The sequence below is a fragment of the Marmota marmota genome, unplaced genomic scaffold (genome assembly GCF_001458135.2).
Source record: "Marmota marmota marmota unplaced genomic scaffold, marMar, whole genome shotgun sequence".
NCBI classification, from domain to species: Eukaryota; Metazoa; Chordata; class Mammalia; order Rodentia; family Sciuridae; genus Marmota; species Marmota marmota.
In genome coordinates this window covers 8,264,047-8,281,976 of record NW_026000119.1, presented here as the reverse complement: position 1 = coordinate 8,281,976, position 17,930 = coordinate 8,264,047, and the positions used below count along the sequence as shown (strand labels likewise).

The 17,930-nt window shown below is 40.6% G+C and overlaps 1 protein-coding gene across 14 annotated transcripts in view; it reads left to right on the top strand.

Annotated features, from left to right (window-relative positions):
* The window catches only part of Septin11 (septin 11), a 138,016-nt gene that overhangs the window by 61,596 nt on the left and 58,490 nt on the right, over nucleotides 1–17,930 (top strand). For 10 of the 14 annotated variants that reach the window (XM_048784811.1, XM_048784799.1, XM_048784810.1 and 7 more), the window contains exons 4-8: nucleotides 3,021–3,207; nucleotides 6,302–6,484; nucleotides 9,714–9,810; nucleotides 10,692–10,860; nucleotides 17,713–17,845. In XM_048784811.1, coding sequence (XP_048640768.1) covers nucleotides 3,021–3,207; nucleotides 6,302–6,484; nucleotides 9,714–9,810; nucleotides 10,692–10,860; nucleotides 17,713–17,845 — 769 coding nt within the window. The remainder of the gene's footprint in view (nucleotides 1–3,020; nucleotides 3,208–6,301; nucleotides 6,485–9,713; nucleotides 9,811–10,691; nucleotides 10,861–17,712; nucleotides 17,846–17,930) is intronic. The other 4 variants (XM_048784806.1, XM_048784809.1, XM_015499263.2 and 1 more) reach the window with 1 other exon arrangement.

Genomic DNA, 17,930 nt, shown 5'->3' with positions numbered 1-17,930 from the left:
TTTTTCCCCTTAATGTCTGGAAGCATATGAAGAAAATGAGTAGTGGGTTACAAGGACTACACTCATGTTGTAAAAGGGGATTTGTAAAAATGCACACTAGTTTGATTTGATCTCCTCCATCTCCTCAGCTGGGTATGGTTAGAATCAAGAAGTTTGAATTGGCCACACAGAATATAAGTAGGTGTCCTTTCTGTGTGAATGGAAGATAGCAAAAGGCCAGCTGGGATTAAGCTTCTTGGTCTTTCTGACCATGAATGCAGATAGAAAAAAGAAAGGAAGTGGTTGAAGGAGGGGGCAGAAAATTTGGATTATGACAAGGAGTACAAATCACTTGGCAGGCTTATTTCTTGTCAAGAGGAAACTTTTGTAAACATAATTAAATAGTTGACGTAGGGAATAGTGGTTTTGGTAAATAGTGGTTATTTGTTTATGATACAGAAGGTAAAACAGAAGGGATTTCATGCTTGACTGGGCACGTGAGATAAGAGAGGTCTCCAGGTTGAATCCCAGGTCTCTGATGGGACAGTGGTGTGGATGCTCTTGTCATTCACCACCTTGAGGGTTGGGGGTGCAGGATTGAACAGTTTGGTTTGAAGAGCTGTTGGAAGTATCTGATAAACAATTGGGTAAGTGGTCTGAAGCTCACTGAGGTAGACATTTGTGACTTGTCATTAGATAAATGCAAAGTGAGACACAGGAAAAAGCATGATTTTTCAGGAAGATCACAGAGAGTGGAGGGAGGGAGATTGAAAGACTAGCAGGAGTGGTTAATGGGGGCAGGCAAAGGAAACCTAAGATGTGAGAGATCAAAAGATGTCTTGAATCCAGCTCAGAAAGCATCCTTCACTGAGGAAGATAAAATCATTTTATAACAATAAACAAAGATACACCAAATAAAGGGGACTGTTTTTTTAAAGCACCCCCGCCACACACACACACACACAAAAGACAAAAATAAAACAAATTCAGTGTTATTATGCCTTCCAGGGTCTTTTGAGGATCAAAATCAAAACCAGAAGTAAGAAAGCGGAAATGCACTTAGACTAGTATTGAGAGGAGACAGGACAGTTTAAATTCAGAAACTAGGGAGGCAAGAAGAATAAATGTGGTGAGCTGTTTTTTCCTCCCTTTGGGCTAAGAGGGTGCTAGGGAGAACCCTCATCTATCTCTAAACACTGCTCCAGTGTCAGGAAAGGAAAGCACCAGCCTGCAGACATGGGTGGACCTCCTTTGAATGGCCTGGTCCACTTCCCCAGAGGTATGAGCTCAGTAGCAGAACAGTCACCAGGGAACTAGGTGGGTACAAATTTCCTGGTTTGGGTTTTTGTTTTAATTCAGGACATTTTAATTTATTGTACTTTTATGTGCTGGTCCTTTATATTAGCTCATTTATTTTTCAGAACAGCTCTCTGGTAAAGGTACTGTTTTGTCCCTGATTTATCTCTGAGGAGAGTGAGGCAAGGGGAGGTTTAGTGGCCTGCTAATGGCCACACAGCTAGGGACTATGAAGACAGATTTTGGGCTTAGGCAGTCTGACTTGAATCCATCTTTCTAGCCACCATCCTATATAACTATCCCATAATAATAATTATGATTATTGCTATGTAGTACGAGCCTGCATTTTAAAATTGAAAAATAAAGAATAATCTAATTACTCACTTCTCCTTTCTATTAGAATTTCACTTTTTATGACTCAGGGCTTTTAAGTTACAGTTACATATTTTACCTTTTTTTTTTTTTTAAATATCTAAAGACTAAGTGCTTAAATTGAACCAGTATATTATGATAAAATCACCAAAGAAAAATACCACCACAAGGTATTTATTGACTGCTTTTAGTTTTGATCATAAATGCATTATTATTTACCTCAGGGGATTTTGTTTTTTTCCTTTAGAATGTCTGCTGTCATGTTTATTATGAAATATTTGTAGTGCCTATTCAAGGTTTCAGTTTAATTTATGGATCTGGGATCTGTGTGTTGAAAGGTTTTAATTTTTCTTACAATTTAAATCATTCCCCAGAAAGGCATTAAGTTTGGGGTGGATTAACCCTTTGTCTTCCTAATAGATCTGTCTCTGCTGCTAAAATGAACTTTTGAGCTGCTCCCCTTTGGAGACTGAAAGAGTTCATGGGTTTCCCACGGTGACCTAACATAAGACTTACTCCCTGGAGAAGATGGGATTTATTGATGATGTAGACCCAAAATGCTTTCAACAGTGTGTTTATGGTCAGTTAATAGAGTCATACACAATTATCCAAAACAGAGTTGAACTATGTTTTGGTGAAGAGAAGAGAGAGTTACAAAGTTTACCAATAAATCATGAAATTTTTGAGTTAGAATCTTGAAGATCTTGGTAATATAAGCTCTTCAATTTCTAGATGGAGTTGGGGAGTGTATATAGGGTTTAAGGGAGCACAGACAGGTACCTCACCTTGTCTCTGGAGGAATGGCTGGAGGAAAGGCCCCCATGGGTGGTGATGCCATATCCCAAAGTCATAAACCAGTTTCATTTTGTGCACCAGGGCCAATCACTTGTTAAAGTCTTTCAGAAACACTTTATTAAGATGGATTTCAAGGCTAGTTTTGGCCCAGCAGGAAAGATTGCTAAAACCTCTTATTAATATCTTCCACACCTGCGGGGGCAAAGGGCGGGGAACAGGTAGCATGTTCCATGTACGTATAGTCTCTGTTTTAAAGAATGAGTGTTAGCCCAGAGAATATTAGAAAGAAGACTGTTAGAGCTACAGGGGCCAGCATGACAGAGGGCCAGAGGCAAATGAAGATGTTCTGTACAAGGGCCACTACAGGTCATCGCTGTGTATTGCCAGGGAGGGAGTGGGAGAGATGGATGATCCTGGAGAGTTCTTCAGGGGCCAGGTGACAGAAGACTTTGGATACCAAGGCAAGGAACTTGGGCTCCAGTGTTTAGGAGAAAGCCACTGATGATGTTTCTGTGAAAGAGGTTTGAGACTGGAAACATGCTGGTTTAAAAGTATTTTCAAAATATTCTGTTTTGTAGCTATAAGCCAATAGTGGAATACATTGACGCCCAATTTGAGGCCTACTTGCAAGAGGAACTGAAGATTAAACGTTCTCTCTTCAACTACCACGACACGAGGATTCACGCCTGCCTCTACTTTATCGCCCCCACGGGACATTCACTGAAGTCTCTGGACCTGGTCACCATGAAGAAGCTGGACAGTAAGGTACTGTCTGTCACTCTGATTATATCAATTCTCCTTTTAGAATACCTTTATTCTAAGGCCTCAATTTATTCTCTGCTTTCATTATAATTTGTTTTTTTGTTTTGTTTTGTTTTCTGGATTACAGAACCACAGGATTTGGCAGTGTAAGAAATGCTTAAAATCCTCTTCTGGATGTTAGGCCAAAACAAAACAAAACTCACAAAACGTGGCTTGTGGGTTAGGGATAGAGCTCATTGGTAGAGTGCATGCCTCACATGCACGAGGCCCTGGGTTTAATCTCCAGGTGAATAGCCCACAAAACAACAACAACAACAACAACAAAACGTAGCTTGTTAGAAAATACATTTAGTTCTTAAGTAGGAGATTGAAGTATAAATTCAAGATTCATTTATTTTCTTTAAAACCTTTCTCTAAATCTCTTTTTAAAAGATTTTTAAAGGTTAAATTAACTTCTAAAATGGCCATTTCTTTAAGGTTAAATGATTTTTTAAAAACTTTAATTCAAAGTTTAAAATGAAATAAATGTCAACTTTTTGCCTAATTGAGGCCAGCCTGGCTTTTTAGATTTTTGAACACGGGTGTTCAGAAGAAGTGGAGTCTCCATTCAGCTTGTCCCCTGAGCTTGATGCCTTTGTATCCTCTTTTTCAGAGCACTCAAAGGAGGTGACTGTTAAATTTGATAAAATTTGGTGGCCTGCTTTACAATTAATTTGATTTTCTGTTTTGAAATATATAGAAGAGAACACATTTTGAAACAAAGACAAAGCAAATGGCAACCAGAACAACCGTAAATCTAAGTCATGGTATTTTCTCCTAGAAAAATACTTTCTTGCATTTGATGGAAATTCTTTTTTTTTTTTTTTTTTTAATATTTTTTAGTTGTCAGTGGACCTTTATTTTATGTATTTATATGTGGTGCTGAGAACCAAACCCAGTGCCTCACATATGCTAGGCAAGCGCTTTACCACTGAGCCACCACCCCAGCCCTCAGATGGAAATTCTTATCAGGTGATAAGGACCTTAGAGGGCTTGATTGGTGTGATTTTTTTTTTATTTTTTGTTCCAAACAACACTCTTTAAAAGATGCTTATTCTCTAGGGGGATAAAATAGTTAGAGGCCAAACTAGAGATCAGCCTGTCCCCAAGGCTTCTTCTGGAACAGCCCACAAAGGGTTTGGCTGGAGAGGCTGAAGCCGAGCCAGGCTCCTTGGGCTTCCAGCACACACAGACACAGTGTTTTACAGAAAAATATTCCAATGGCCTGAAGGGATTACTGCAGTGAGAGCACTTTTGGGAGAATAAATAGAAATCCTTCTTCAGCCCATTGGGTGTGCTGCACTTGAGCTGAGTGCCTGGGAGCTGTGCCGTTACCCGGATGGGACTCTGCACAGGCCGGGCTGCTCTCTCTGCTGTCAGATCTTTGAAAGTGAGGCAGGTCCCCCATCATCAGGAGCCCCGACTCTCCACAGTCCGAAGGAAGCAGAGTGAGGTGGCCTCTTACCTGAGGGCCGTGCATGTAGACCAAGCCAGGTTAATAGCCCACAAAATGAAATTGTGTTTAGCAGAGGTGATTTTCATATGAAAAGGGGGCGTGGCACACAAAACAAGCTCATCCAGCACAAGGCAACCAAACACCTCAATCTCAGTGCAAGTTAAACTTTCAAGGATTGAATTGTTATAGAGTTGGAGAGCTGTGTAGCATCTGAAAATGATATTATCCACGTTTTGTTTATACAAGTGAAGGGAAGAATTAAGAAAACATGATCATTTCAGAAAAGATTCTCAAATTCCTGCCAATGAGAGAAAAGAGATTTTAAAACTAAATTGCTTGGTGTCTCTATCTACTTGATCAGTTTGGTCAAGGAGACACGAACCTCTGTCATCTTGTCCAGTTTGGTATTAATTGAGTACTAAGTGTGGATGCAAGATAGCCAGTGAACACAGGAGGAAAGGTTTTGGTTCCCTGGTTGTGATCCAGACACATCCCCTGCCATCAGTGATGATTTCCAGTCTATACTTCGCTCGGAGGAATCCCAAGTGCTAGGGACTTAGGAGTGTGTTGTAGAATAGGTTGAAGAAAAGGACTTTCTACCAGCACGTCTTTTGATTTGGCCTGTGGGAGATAAAAGGAGAAGCAAAAGTGTAGATGTGACCCAAAACCTCATGTTCAGTGTTCTTGGGCTGGGTGAAGAGCAGAGCTCTAAATATCAGATGTCAGTAGCATCTTATTGAAATCTCCAGATAGGAAGAAGAAAGTTAATCTCAAAATGTGGATTTAAAAAATGTGTCCTGTGGACAGGGCTGGGGGATGGTAGGAAAAAAATGGCCCACCTTGGGTTTAAAGCTTATACTCCAGGGTGTCCTTGGCCCTCATTCTGGGCTGTCTGCCATTAATGTCAAACTCCAAGTTCTCCCCTGTTATTCATAACTGAGGAGACTCAGAAATTGAGCCATGTTTTTGGCACTGGGTCTACTTCTGGCATGAAGGAGAAATTTGATAGAAGCTGATTTTCAAAAGAATTAGCTAGTGTGAGTTTGAAAAATTTTAAAGTAAGTAAAAATATTTTTGCTTTAATACTTAGGTTCCCCTCTCCTAGCAATTTTCAGGGTATCAGAACAAAGAAAGGATTTTAGCCTGCATGGGACTGACATTCTGCTGCTCTAACAAAAACTTTGTGATCACACTGTCAGAGCATGCAGAAGTCAAGCACCTAAAGAAAGTGGGAGGGGTCCAGAAGGAGTGGTTGGTTATTCAAAGAATAGCTCCTTTGTTACTACTGTTTGTCATGGAGTAATAACATTTCCTCTCCCTCTGTAAAAAAAAAAAAAAAAAAAAGGATGAGGTAGCACAGGAGAGGAAATTACAAGTATGATTTTCTGTGTAGGATGGAAGGAAGTCTAAGTGTTCTGAGATGGAACTAAAAGATTATCCCAGGTCTTCTTAATTTTGCATCTAGGTAAATAGTCCAATTTTCAGTGTCATATGTTTTTTTACAGTGAGGTTTTACAATATTTATTTATTTACTATGTTTTACACCCATGTCTATTTCTCTTATGTTGAAGTTGTGTAAAAATGGACATGTTTGTTTTACAGGTGAACATTATTCCAATAATTGCAAAAGCAGACACGATTGCCAAGAATGAATTGCACAAATTTAAAAGTAAGATCATGAGTGAACTAGTCAGCAATGGCGTCCAGATATACCAGTTCCCTACAGATGAAGAAACGGTGGCAGAGATTAATGCAACGATGAGTGTAAGACCTCAAATAAAATGGGTACAAACGACTCTCCTGGAAAATTTTCTTAGTAGCAGCATTGCAGAATGGCTAAACCTGCATTGGGGACCTGAGACTCCATTTGGAGTCCAGATCTGCCACTGCAAGTCTTTTAACCAGCCTGGGCCTTAGTTTCCCCACCTATCAAGTGGGAGAGTTAAACAGGATGATCTCAGATTTCCTTCCTACTCTAATGGTTAATGATTTCCAAGACAAATCTCAGCTCAGGCGGAGATGCCATGTGTGCATTCTTCTATAGAACTGCAATATGGGATCTTAGTGTAGGGTTCAGTAAGCATGAATGAAATCATCTACTTTCTCTTTATATCCCTCTCCATCAATTTTTTTAAAGCCTTAATGGTAATTGAACCCAGGTTCTCATTCATGCCACCAAGCCTTTTTTTTTAATTTGCTCTAATCAGTTATACATGACAGCAGAATGCACTTCGATTCACTGTACACAAATGGAGCACAATTTTCATTTCTGTGGTTGTAGATGAAGTAGATCACACCATTAGTGCAATCATACATACACCTAAAGTAATGAAGTTCGTCTCATTCCTCTATCTTTCCTACCCCCTGTGCCCCCTCCCCTCCCCTCTGTCCCCTATGCCCATTCATCCCATGCCCCTCTTCCCATTATGGATCAGCATTCACTTATCAGAGAAAACATTTGGCCTTTGGTTTGGGGGATTGGCTTACTTCGCTTAGCATGATATTCTCCAACTCCATCCATTTACCTGCAAACGACATAATTTTATTCTCTTTTAATGCTGAGTAATATTCCATTGTGTGTGTGTGTGTGCGCGCGCGTGCGTGTGTGTGCGTGCGACATATCGCATTTTGTTTATCCATTCATCTTTTGAAGGGCATCTAGGTTGGTTTCACAGTTTAGCTATTGTGAATTATACTGTAAACATTGATGTGGCTGCATCATTTTAGTATGCTGTTTTTAAGTCCTTTGAGTATAGACCAAGGAGTAGGATAGCGGGGTCAAATAGTGATTCCATTCCAAGTTTTCTAAGGAATCTCCATACTGCTTTCCAGATTGGTTGCACCAATTTGCAGTCCCACCAGCAATATATGTGTGTGCCTTTTCCCCCACATCCTTGCCAACACTTATTATTACTTGTATTCTTGATATCTGCCATTTTGACTGGAGTGGGATGAAACTTTAGAGTAGTTTTGATTTGCATTTCTCTAATTGCTAGAGATGTTGAACATTTTTTTCATACATTTGTTGATCAATTGTATATCTTTTTCTGAGAAGTTAGACAAGTACTCTTAATACTGAGCCACCTCTCCATCCCCCCACCTCAATCCTTTTAAATAATGTTTCATGGTTATAAAATTAAGTTTGAATTGAACTTCCTAGAAAGAAAATATCCACAAACTTTTACTCTCTTTCTCTCTTTGTCTAATTAGTAAGACTGAAGATCTTTGACATTCCAAACTAATCTTGCTGTTTATCAAAAATTTTTCTTTTAGGCTTTTCATGCAAACAGTTCTTTCAGATATGATTCCATATGATGTGTATGTAGCTGAGTAACACAGATTCCCCTGGTGGTTGCTTTTGATGCATTGAATGGAAATGTTCCTTGGTCATCGGACCAGAATGTTAGGTGGAAAGGCCTTTGAGTTCCTCAGCTTCAGGGACCATGGTTCAGTTTCAGACTTTGAGTTTGAGAAGGAAAATGTACTTTCCTTCCTCTCTTCAGAGTGGTGAGATTAACTAGGAAATTTAAATAATCTTGCATCTTCCACAAAGTCCCACTTGAGAAACTTGAGGTGAGGATTCTGCCAAGCTCTCCGTGGGAAAGGATTTGACTTGAAAACATTCTCCTTCTCAATGGATTTGTAGGAGAAGGACATTGGGTTGTAATTCTCAGAGCAACTCTATCAAATCTCTTTATTCTTGTATGCTAATAGAAAAACAGAATTAGTTTTCTCCCTACCCCCAGAGTGTAGCCATAACTACCAAATAAACCATTAGAAAAGAGTCGGTTGTCTTGGACACCACCTATGCTTGAGATAAATCTGAGTGGAAGGCTTGATTCAGTATTTCGGGCTAACGTGTATCTCTGACTTGAAATTTGTGCAGTGATCAGCTATCTAAATAGTTCTGTTCAGTAGAAATACAATGTGAGCTACACAAGTAATTTAAATTTTTCTAGTAGTTACATTAAAAAATGAAGCATGAAATTAATTTTAAGAATTTACTTAATCCTAATCCAGTATATCCAGAATATTATTGTTTCTTTATGTAATGAATTAAAAAGTTATTAACACGATCCTTTAATAGCAAGTCTTTGAAGTTTTATAATGTTAGTACATCTCAATTTGTATTTCCAATTTTTATTAACAATGCTTAATCTGTATTTATAATTCTTTAAATTTATAGTTAAGATGGGCCTGGTGGTACATGCTTGTAATCCAAGCAATTCAGGAGGCTGAGGCAGGAGGATCACATGTTCAATGCTAGCCTGGGGCAACTTAGTGAGACCCTGTCTCAAAATAAAAAAAATAAAAAGTACTAGGATGTAGCTCGGAGATAAAGCACTTCTGGGTTCAATAACTAGTGTTAAAAAAAAAAAAAGAAAGAAGATTTATAGTTAAAAAGCAGAGTCACATGCTTAGAGTATTCCTAACATACTTTAAAGTTTTTCTATGTGAAATAAGTATCAATCCCCGCTCCCAGACAAATGAACAAACAAGCAAAAAGCCCTTTCCCTTTAAATTTGTACTTACCTTGCCAAAACTGGTCTTTTTTTTTTTTTTTTGAAGTGTAGTAAAATGCTGTCCTTACAAACAGCAAAGTTATGTTGAACAGGAAAACATTCTATACTGCTTTCATTTGGAATTTACATGTATATTAATTAAAAGCAAATAAAATTAAAAAGTGAGGTTTTGGGTTCCACAAACTATACTTCACCTGCTCTGTGGTCACAGGTCGTGAGTGACGGCTGTGTTGGATGGGGCACATCTAGAGCTTACTGTATAGTTGCTACTGCTTCTGCAGTTTTCCCTGCAATCTAGCTCCTAACAAGTATTTGGCTGTAGGGTGTAGGATACATGAGCTAGAGAATCTTCTATGAGTTCTCCTGGCCCACCTTGTGTCTTGCCATGAAATAGAGATTCTGCAGAAGGAGGAGCTTGCAGAGGTGGGTGGAGAAACAGACTCTGTTGGAGCTGTGGAAGATAACCACACTCCTCTTCTGTTGCTTGGCAGGTCCACCTCCCATTCGCAGTGGTTGGCAGCACCGAAGAAGTGAAGATTGGCAACAAGATGGCAAAGGCCAGGCAGTACCCCTGGGGCGTGGTACAGGGTATGTCCATCACGGGAAGGGGACTCTAAAGTCAGTGCCTGGGGTGAATGACCACAATTCTTCCCTCCCTGTGTTGGGAAGTGTAAAACAGGGGCAGGTGGGAGTAAGTGGTGTGGTGTCACTCTTGGCTGTTATCCAAGGTGAGAAAGACCCATGCAGGTAGACAGACAGTAGAGAAAAGCAGCTGCCAAGCCCTAGTGCCAATGAGGTGACTCCTCTTACTAGCTTTCACTGGTTGTGTAGGAAATTCAGCATAAATTCCTAGAAAATAAAAATTTCCCCAGGAGCCTGAACCAGTTGCATCAGCAAAGTATCAGAAAGTGCAAAAAAAAACAATTTCATGCAAACAAGAGGATGACTTGCTCAGTCATCTCTGGGAAAGTTGTCTTCCAATTAAGTGTTATTTCAATAAATATTTGGTAATTGGGAATAATGATGGTATTTAAAAACTGCCTGGTACAGTTCCTGATGGCATGGAATGATAGAAACAGGCCTGGCTTTGGACCAGATGATATGGTGTTTGCGTCTAGACTCTGCTACCTCTTTTTGGGAGGTCAGCTTGCTTATCAAAGCCAGGCTTCTTTATCTGCAAAGCAAAAATCACAAAGTTTACTGGTCGAATGATTGTGAAGGATAAAGTCAAAATCTGTAAAGCTCCTCTCTGAGTTTTTGCACAGAATAGGCACCCGGCAGTTAGCCTTACCACCATTAGTGTTATGTTCAGTGCTATCTGAAATCCTTTCTGATGGCTGTAAAACACCTTTAGTTGGTTTTGAGATTTCAGAGAGTTCAGAGTGATGGTAGCAACATCTTGGAAGCATCTAAGATTTTCTGTGATGTTGCTAATAGCCCTTTGTCCTACTTTTCCCCATCATTTGCAGTTGAGAATGAAAACCATTGTGATTTTGTGAAGCTGCGGGAGATGCTGATTCGAGTGAACATGGAAGACTTGAGAGAACAGACACACACCCGCCATTATGAGTTGTACCGGCGCTGTAAGCTTGAGGAGATGGGATTTAAGGACACTGACCCTGACAGCAAGCCCTTCAGGTATGAGGGTACCCAGCTGTTAAGTGTCTGTCTGGCAGTGCTGGGGGTAGCACATTGGTGCATCATAGAAAATGCATGTTGGATTGGGGTGTTGGTGATGGAGTGGCCTGGGGAAGGAGATTCAAGGAACACAAAGCTAGGCACTGTGATAACCACTGTACCACTGTATTTGAATTATTGTAACTAACTAGAGTTGTAGATGATGAAACTCACAGCACTGAAACAGTATAAGCAACCTAGCTAATACCCTACAAGTAAGTGAGGTGGGTGGGATTTGAGCTTCACTATGTTACTCCTGAGCCCAGGCTCTTAACTGTTAGGTTTGCAGAGTACAGATCCTGGTCCATACAGTCCCCCCCGCCCTTTAGTACTGGGGATTGAATCCAGGGGAGTGTTATCACTAACATACCCTTTTTAATTTTATATCCTCAACCCTTTTTAATTTTTTAATTTTGAGATAAGGTCTCACTAAATTGCTTAGAGCCTTACTAAGTTGCTACTGCTGGCCTGAAACTTGTGATCCTCCTGACTTGGCCTCCCAATTTGCAGGATTACACTGTGCGCCACTGTGCCCAGCTACTGAGCCACACATTTTTGCCAAATAGGTTTAACTTCTCAAAGCTCTTGGTGTTTTTGAGCGCTCTTACTAACTTTCAGTGGTCCAGTACAGTTCTAACAACAGAGGAGTAGGAAAGGGAATAACTTTAAGAAAATGTATATATTTTCCCACATCATTGATGGATGGAGATGTAAAGTTTGAAAAGGAGTCATGAATGTAGAATTATTGCCCTAACAAATGTCCAGTTCTTGCTAGAGCCCAGTGGCAGGGAAATGATTGACAGGGTTGGAGTACTGGTGCCCACCAGGCTTGGTCATAGAGGCACAGCTCTGGGTCACCCTGGAAGGTGAGGCTGCCAAGCCAGGTCGCCACCTTCTGGTAGAGGAGAGGATTGTACCCAACCTATTTCTTAGTGGGAATTTGAATTGAAATGATGTGAGAGGTTTGTCTGTGCTGGCTGCCTCTTCTGATTGGAGGCTGCAATGCCTTGGAAAAAAAACTGTTTTCTTTATCTTTTGTGGCTAGCCCAGAAACATTTTGATATCCACAGAACCTGAGGCAACCTGTGCACAGATTCTGTCCCCTGGGTCTGAGCTACTTTGGGGAAAAAGAAGAGGTTCATTTTTTTTTTGCAATTCCTTTGGAGGTAATTCAGTAATGCCTACGCTGGTCCCCTGCTATAGTGCTATTGGGCAGGCCCATGGGCATGTGTGTATTTGGTGAGAATGAAGACCCGAACAAAGGGCTGTTCACCAGGAAGTTAACTTCTAGCTGAATTTGCATCATGTATCCCGCCCTAGGGACTTATAAAACTGACTCTCTCCAGCCGTATGAAATGTTACTTTCTTAGGCTAGGGGTAGGAGGCCTTTTTGTCTACACAGGTTTAGCTACCTTGAAATGCATTTACCAAAGAATAGCCCCACAAAATTAGGCTCATTTAATGGTTATTAAACCTGATAAAAATAGTTTTTGTATAGAAAAGGCTATCTTTAGTATTTCATAGAGTATTTGTGTTCCCGAAATAAAACAAAGGAACTGCCATAAAATTGGATTCATTCAATTTTATGCCATAAAATTGGATTTCATTCACTGGATTCATTCAAATCCAAGCCACCCCACCCCTGGTACTGGGAGTTGAACCCAGGGCTCCACGCATACTAGGCAAGTGCTCTACTACTGGGCTACATCCCCCACTTGTTCAGGTCCAGCTAGTGCTAAACAACACTGGGAAAAGTTCCTGGGGTTTGGGTTTAAGTCTTGGCCCTGTTACTACTCACATCCTTAACCCATCCAGGCCCGAGTTTCTTTATTTGAGCCAGATCAGGGACAGATTAGATCTAGCACCAGGACTTCTTATAATGGACCACTTCTGCAGGCCACGTGGTCTCATCATAAGTAAGCAATTCTACTCTTGTCAATTGAAAGTGACCACAAGCCATAGTATAAATGGGCATGGCTATGTTTCAGTAAAGCTTTATTTATAAAAACAGGTGGGAGGGACTCACATTTGGTCCTTGGGCTGTAATTTGCTGACATCTAGACAAGATCATAACCTGGAGCCTATGAATTGCTGTAAAAATTAGAATGTGTGACTGAGTTTGTTAGAGGTAATTTGCCTCCCACAGTGTTCGGAACCATTCAGCACAGCTATGTTCTTTTAAATTCTGAAATCTGAAGAGTCTGTGATACTACCGTTAGCTCTCTACCACCACCAGAAGGGGCCAGGTGACCCAGGGCTCTATAGGTTTCTGGGAACCTAGGGATGCTGGGCATTCCCCCCAGGTGCTAGCTTGCCACCTGCTCTGCTGTCTCTGTCGCTGGCGTTTAAATTAAGGCATCTCCTGCAAGCCTAGAGTAAGTGCCCACCAGGGTAAGTGGAGCTGGGTGGTTCCAGCAGAGTTTCTGCAAGGCTGGGGAGTTGCTGGGCCAACCCATTCCTCTGACCACTCTGTAGACAGGGCCTTTAGGATTGGTGAGAGTAGACATTGAGGCTCACCTGACTCATAGAGAACTTGTCTCCCCATTTCCATTTGGTCCCTTTTCTACTGGCCTAAAGTTTCCTTTTTGATGAAAAAAGCACACTAGAGGCAGTAAAGCTAATGGAGTCTGGCCCTGGGGTTGTCCTTGAATCTGCCTGTGTTCTGAATGCTGTCTCTATTGTCTCCTGGCAGAGAGCATAGATATCCAGGCTTCAGCCTACCCTTCCTGTGCCTACTCACCCCCGTGTATGCTCACTGCTGCCCTGTAGCCTTGGAACTCACTTCCACCTAAAGAGAGCAGCCATCTCTTCCCTGGACCCAGGGTCCTCTTATTCCAACTCTCTTTTTGAGTGGCATTTTAGGGTAAATGAGGAGAGAGGACTTAGGCCGCCACTGGACCTGATTGTGTCTCCTTTGGCTGTTCCCCACTTCTTTTTCTCCTGAGATACCATTGCCCTTTGTACAAAAGTCCCTGCTCAAACTGCTTCCTCCTCCTCACAAAAAGCCCCTTCTTGACTCACCACTAGTCAGGCCACAGAAAGTGCTCATTACCACCATTGTCTCAGAGATTAAAACATTTTGGGGTCCCATTTGCCCCTGTGAGAGTTCTGTTTCTATTTTTTATACTTGAAATATTTTTTTTAGTTGTAGATGGACACAGTTTATGTGGTGCTGAGGATTGAACCCAGTGCCTCACACATGCTAGGTAAGCGCTCTACCACTGAGCTGCAATCCCAGCTTCTGAACTGGAGTTTGATACCTGGAAATATTAGGGTTTCTATAATCTCTGGGTAATAACAGCTCAACTGGTGGAGGTGCCTAGGGAATAGGACTCTGTGGATATTATAGGTTTTCTTTTTTTATTTATTTTTATTTTTTTATTTATTTATTTTTTTTAAATTTTTTATTGTGGGTTGTTCAAAACATTACAAATTTCTTGACATATCATATTCCACACTTTGATTCAAGTGGGTTATGAACTCCCACCTTCACCCCATACACAGATTGCAGAATCACATCAGTTACACATCCATTGATTTACAAATTGCCATCCTAGTGTCTGTTGTGCTCCGCTGCCTTTCCCATCCTCCACCCTCCCCCCTCCCCACCTCTCCCCTCCCCTCCCCTCCTCTCTCTCTACCTCCTCCACTGTATAACCCTGAGGGTCTCCTTCTATTACCATGCAATTTCCCTTCTCTCTCCCTTTCCCTCCCACCTCTCATCCCTGTTAAATGTTAATCTTCTTCTCCTGCTCTTCGTCCCTACTCTGTTCTTAGTTACTCTCCTTATATCAAAGAAGACATTTGGCATTTGTTTTTTAGGGATTGGCTAGCTTCACTTAGCATAATCTGCTCTAATGCCATCCATTTCCCTGTAAATTCTATGATTTTGTCATTTTTTAATGCAGAGTAATACTCCATTGTGTATAAATGCCACATTTTTTTTATCCATTCGTCTATTGAAGGGCATCTAGGTTGGTTCCACAGTCTTGCTATTGTGAACTCTGCTGCTATGAACATCGATGTAGCAGTGTCCCTGTAGCATGCTCTTTTTAGGTCTTTAGGGAATAGACCAAGAATTATAGGTTTTCTAAATTATTTGTAAGTAACTTAATTTTGTTTTGTTCCTTGGGCTAAGGTTTTAGGATTCTTTCTCATGTTGCTGTGATTATTGTTTCCCATGTCAAAGCTAGTTCACATCGTAGGGTACAGAATAATTAAGTAGTAGCATTTGTTGAGTCCTTTTCCCCTGTGCTGGCCCAGGGAACTACCAGCCTGTGAATGAGACCAGTCTTGCTGATAGCAAAGATGCTCTTAGGCTTTCTCAAGGACAGGGCATTCAAAACAGGAATTTGGAGTATACAAAACATTTTCCATTGTGATCGGGTGTCGACACACCAACTCTTCTGTTTGCACTGCACTCTGTTGCTTTCTGTCCTAGTCTCGATCTTATTCTTTTAAAATCATGATTGAGATCTATGATTGGACTGTGATACATAGTTTGAAAATGTATTTCCAGAAACAGGGGCATGGGTTAGGTTGTGGTTTGGACTAGATACAACAGAGTCATCGTGGGAGTTCTCCATATTTGGGGTAGCATTACTCAAACCACATTCTATCTGTGAGTTCCTTCAGAAAGTTCCTATGATAAAACATTAAAACAAGTCCACCTGTTTCTTTCACTGAAGGGCTTCTCAGAGCACTTCAAATAAGCAGTGGCTAGCCAGCTGGTTACCTGTTATCTCCCGGAAAGCATTTCAATACAGATGTTACCTTAGCCAGATGTTCTGAATTCGCATCTCTAGGAGTGGGCTTGGAAATCTGAATTTAGAAAAAGTATACTCAGGTGTGCCCATTGGTCCTGCTGTGCTGCCAGGGGATGCCCTGTGCATTGTGAATCCTTTTAAGGAGAAGCACACACAGCACCTAATTCCCAGTTTTGGAAACCTCATTCAGAGATCCTATCTTGAAACTAGGTGGTGATCTCTAAAATACCACGTTGGGTATTATTTCCATGATAAGGTATTCCATTGCTTGTTAGAAGAGAGATTTGTTCATTACTAAAATCAACAGAAATTGAGTTTTCTGTAACATTTCATAATAAGGACAAGTCATTCTCTTCCTTTGGCAGTTTTTTTTTTCATACCAAGAACTGAACCCAGGTGCTTAACCATCAAGTCAATTTTTATATATACATAACCCCAGCCCTTTTAAATATTTTATTTAGAGATAGGATCTTGCCAAGTTGCTTAGGGCTTCACTAAGTTGCTGGCTTTGAACTCGTGATCCTCATGCCTCAGCCTCTGAGCCACTGGGATTACAGGCGTGCACCCCCATGCCTAGCTTCCTTTGGTAGTTCTGACCCACATAACAGTGAGTTTATTACAAGAGTTTATTACAAGCTGACAAAACCAAATTTATGAATTATTTATAGTTTTCTTGCCAACAGAATTCTGTCTCTCAGTGACTATAGACCAAATAGTGCTATTAGTATTACCTAACATTAACACTGTCCAACTTGTATTTGTCTCATAATATGAAAGCTAAATATATTTATGGAAACTCAAAACTCATGGTTGTTCACAAGTAGATAGGGCTGGCAGTGTTGGGGACTGGAGAATTTATTTCTCATAAACTAATAAGGGTGATAATTATAGAAGTGCAACCATCCTAACTAATAGATTCTAATCCTAACCTAATTGTTCAGTTCATGCCCTGCCCCCCCTTCTTTTCATCTAATGTTTCTGTGGCTAATTGTGTGGGCTTTACAGGGACCCTGGGTCCTCCACAGTTTATATTCAGTTTGTAGTTTATCCCTGGGGTGAATTAGGTCCATGAGTAAAGGTAGATATAATACAAACATTGTATTGCAGACTCCATACAACCATTATTCTAGGGAAACTGGTGGGGTGTGGGGGCGAACACCTTGTAAAATATCAGTAGCTATTTATAGTGCACCTGTGGGGTGGGGTGTGTTTTCTTGATTGTGTTATCAAAGGTAGTTTCTCTGTAAATGTAGTTTTCTCTGTAAATGTTCTGACTGAGATAAAGCTGCGTTATGGCACTCAGTATAAAATATTAGGCTCTCAGTTCTGCAGACCGGAAGAAGATGGGGCTTAAAATGAAAATAAAATCCTTCCTGCACGATTTACATTTGGTGATATAACTTGAAAAGTAGCAGTTTTCTCTTCTACCCTTAGAAGTACTCTTGTCTCTCTAGTATTTTCACTGAGTCTGTTTTTCAGATTGAGGGCTGGGGGGAGATGAGTGGAGGAAGGGGCACATTTATTAAGCACTGATTTTATGTCAAATCCTTTACTCACTTGTCCTGCATCTAATTCTAATAATCGCATCCCAGAAGGTAAGTGGTGTTGTATCCACGTCTCATAGTTGCAGAGTTAGAGAGGCTGGTCCTTTCCCAAGTTCAGTCAGTTGGTGGGGCCAGAATTCAAATTTTGCTCTGTCTGACTTCATTCCCTGTTCATTTCACCCCCTACTAGGCCACCTTCATCTTCTAAAACTCAAAATCACACCCTCAGCCCAGGCTATCCTTGTGTGAACGTGTGTGAGATAAAACTTAGTGCAGCATTGTGTTTATTGACTCATTTCTGGTTTTCAATGCCCTTGTCTTTTCAATCCCAGTGTAAATAACTTTAAAAAAAAAAACCAAACTTTCATTCTATTTGAGCTTTAATATGGTAGGCAGAAGCTTTATCTTTGTTTTGGGAAGTAGATGGGTAGAAATGATGTACACTGAAATTTCATAACTATGCAATTTCATAACCCTGCCCTTGGTTTGTGGATTTTGAATAGTCTTCAGGAGACCTATGAAGCAAAAAGGAATGAATTCCTGGGAGAATTGCAGAAGAAAGAAGAAGAGATGAGACAGATGTTTGTTATGAGAGTGAAGGAGAAAGAGGCTGAACTTAAAGAGGCAGAGAAAGAGGTAAGCTGTCTGTCCTCCTGCAACAAACAAAAATCTAGGAGAATTATTTTAATAATCCTTTTTTTTTTTTTTTTTTTTTTTTTTT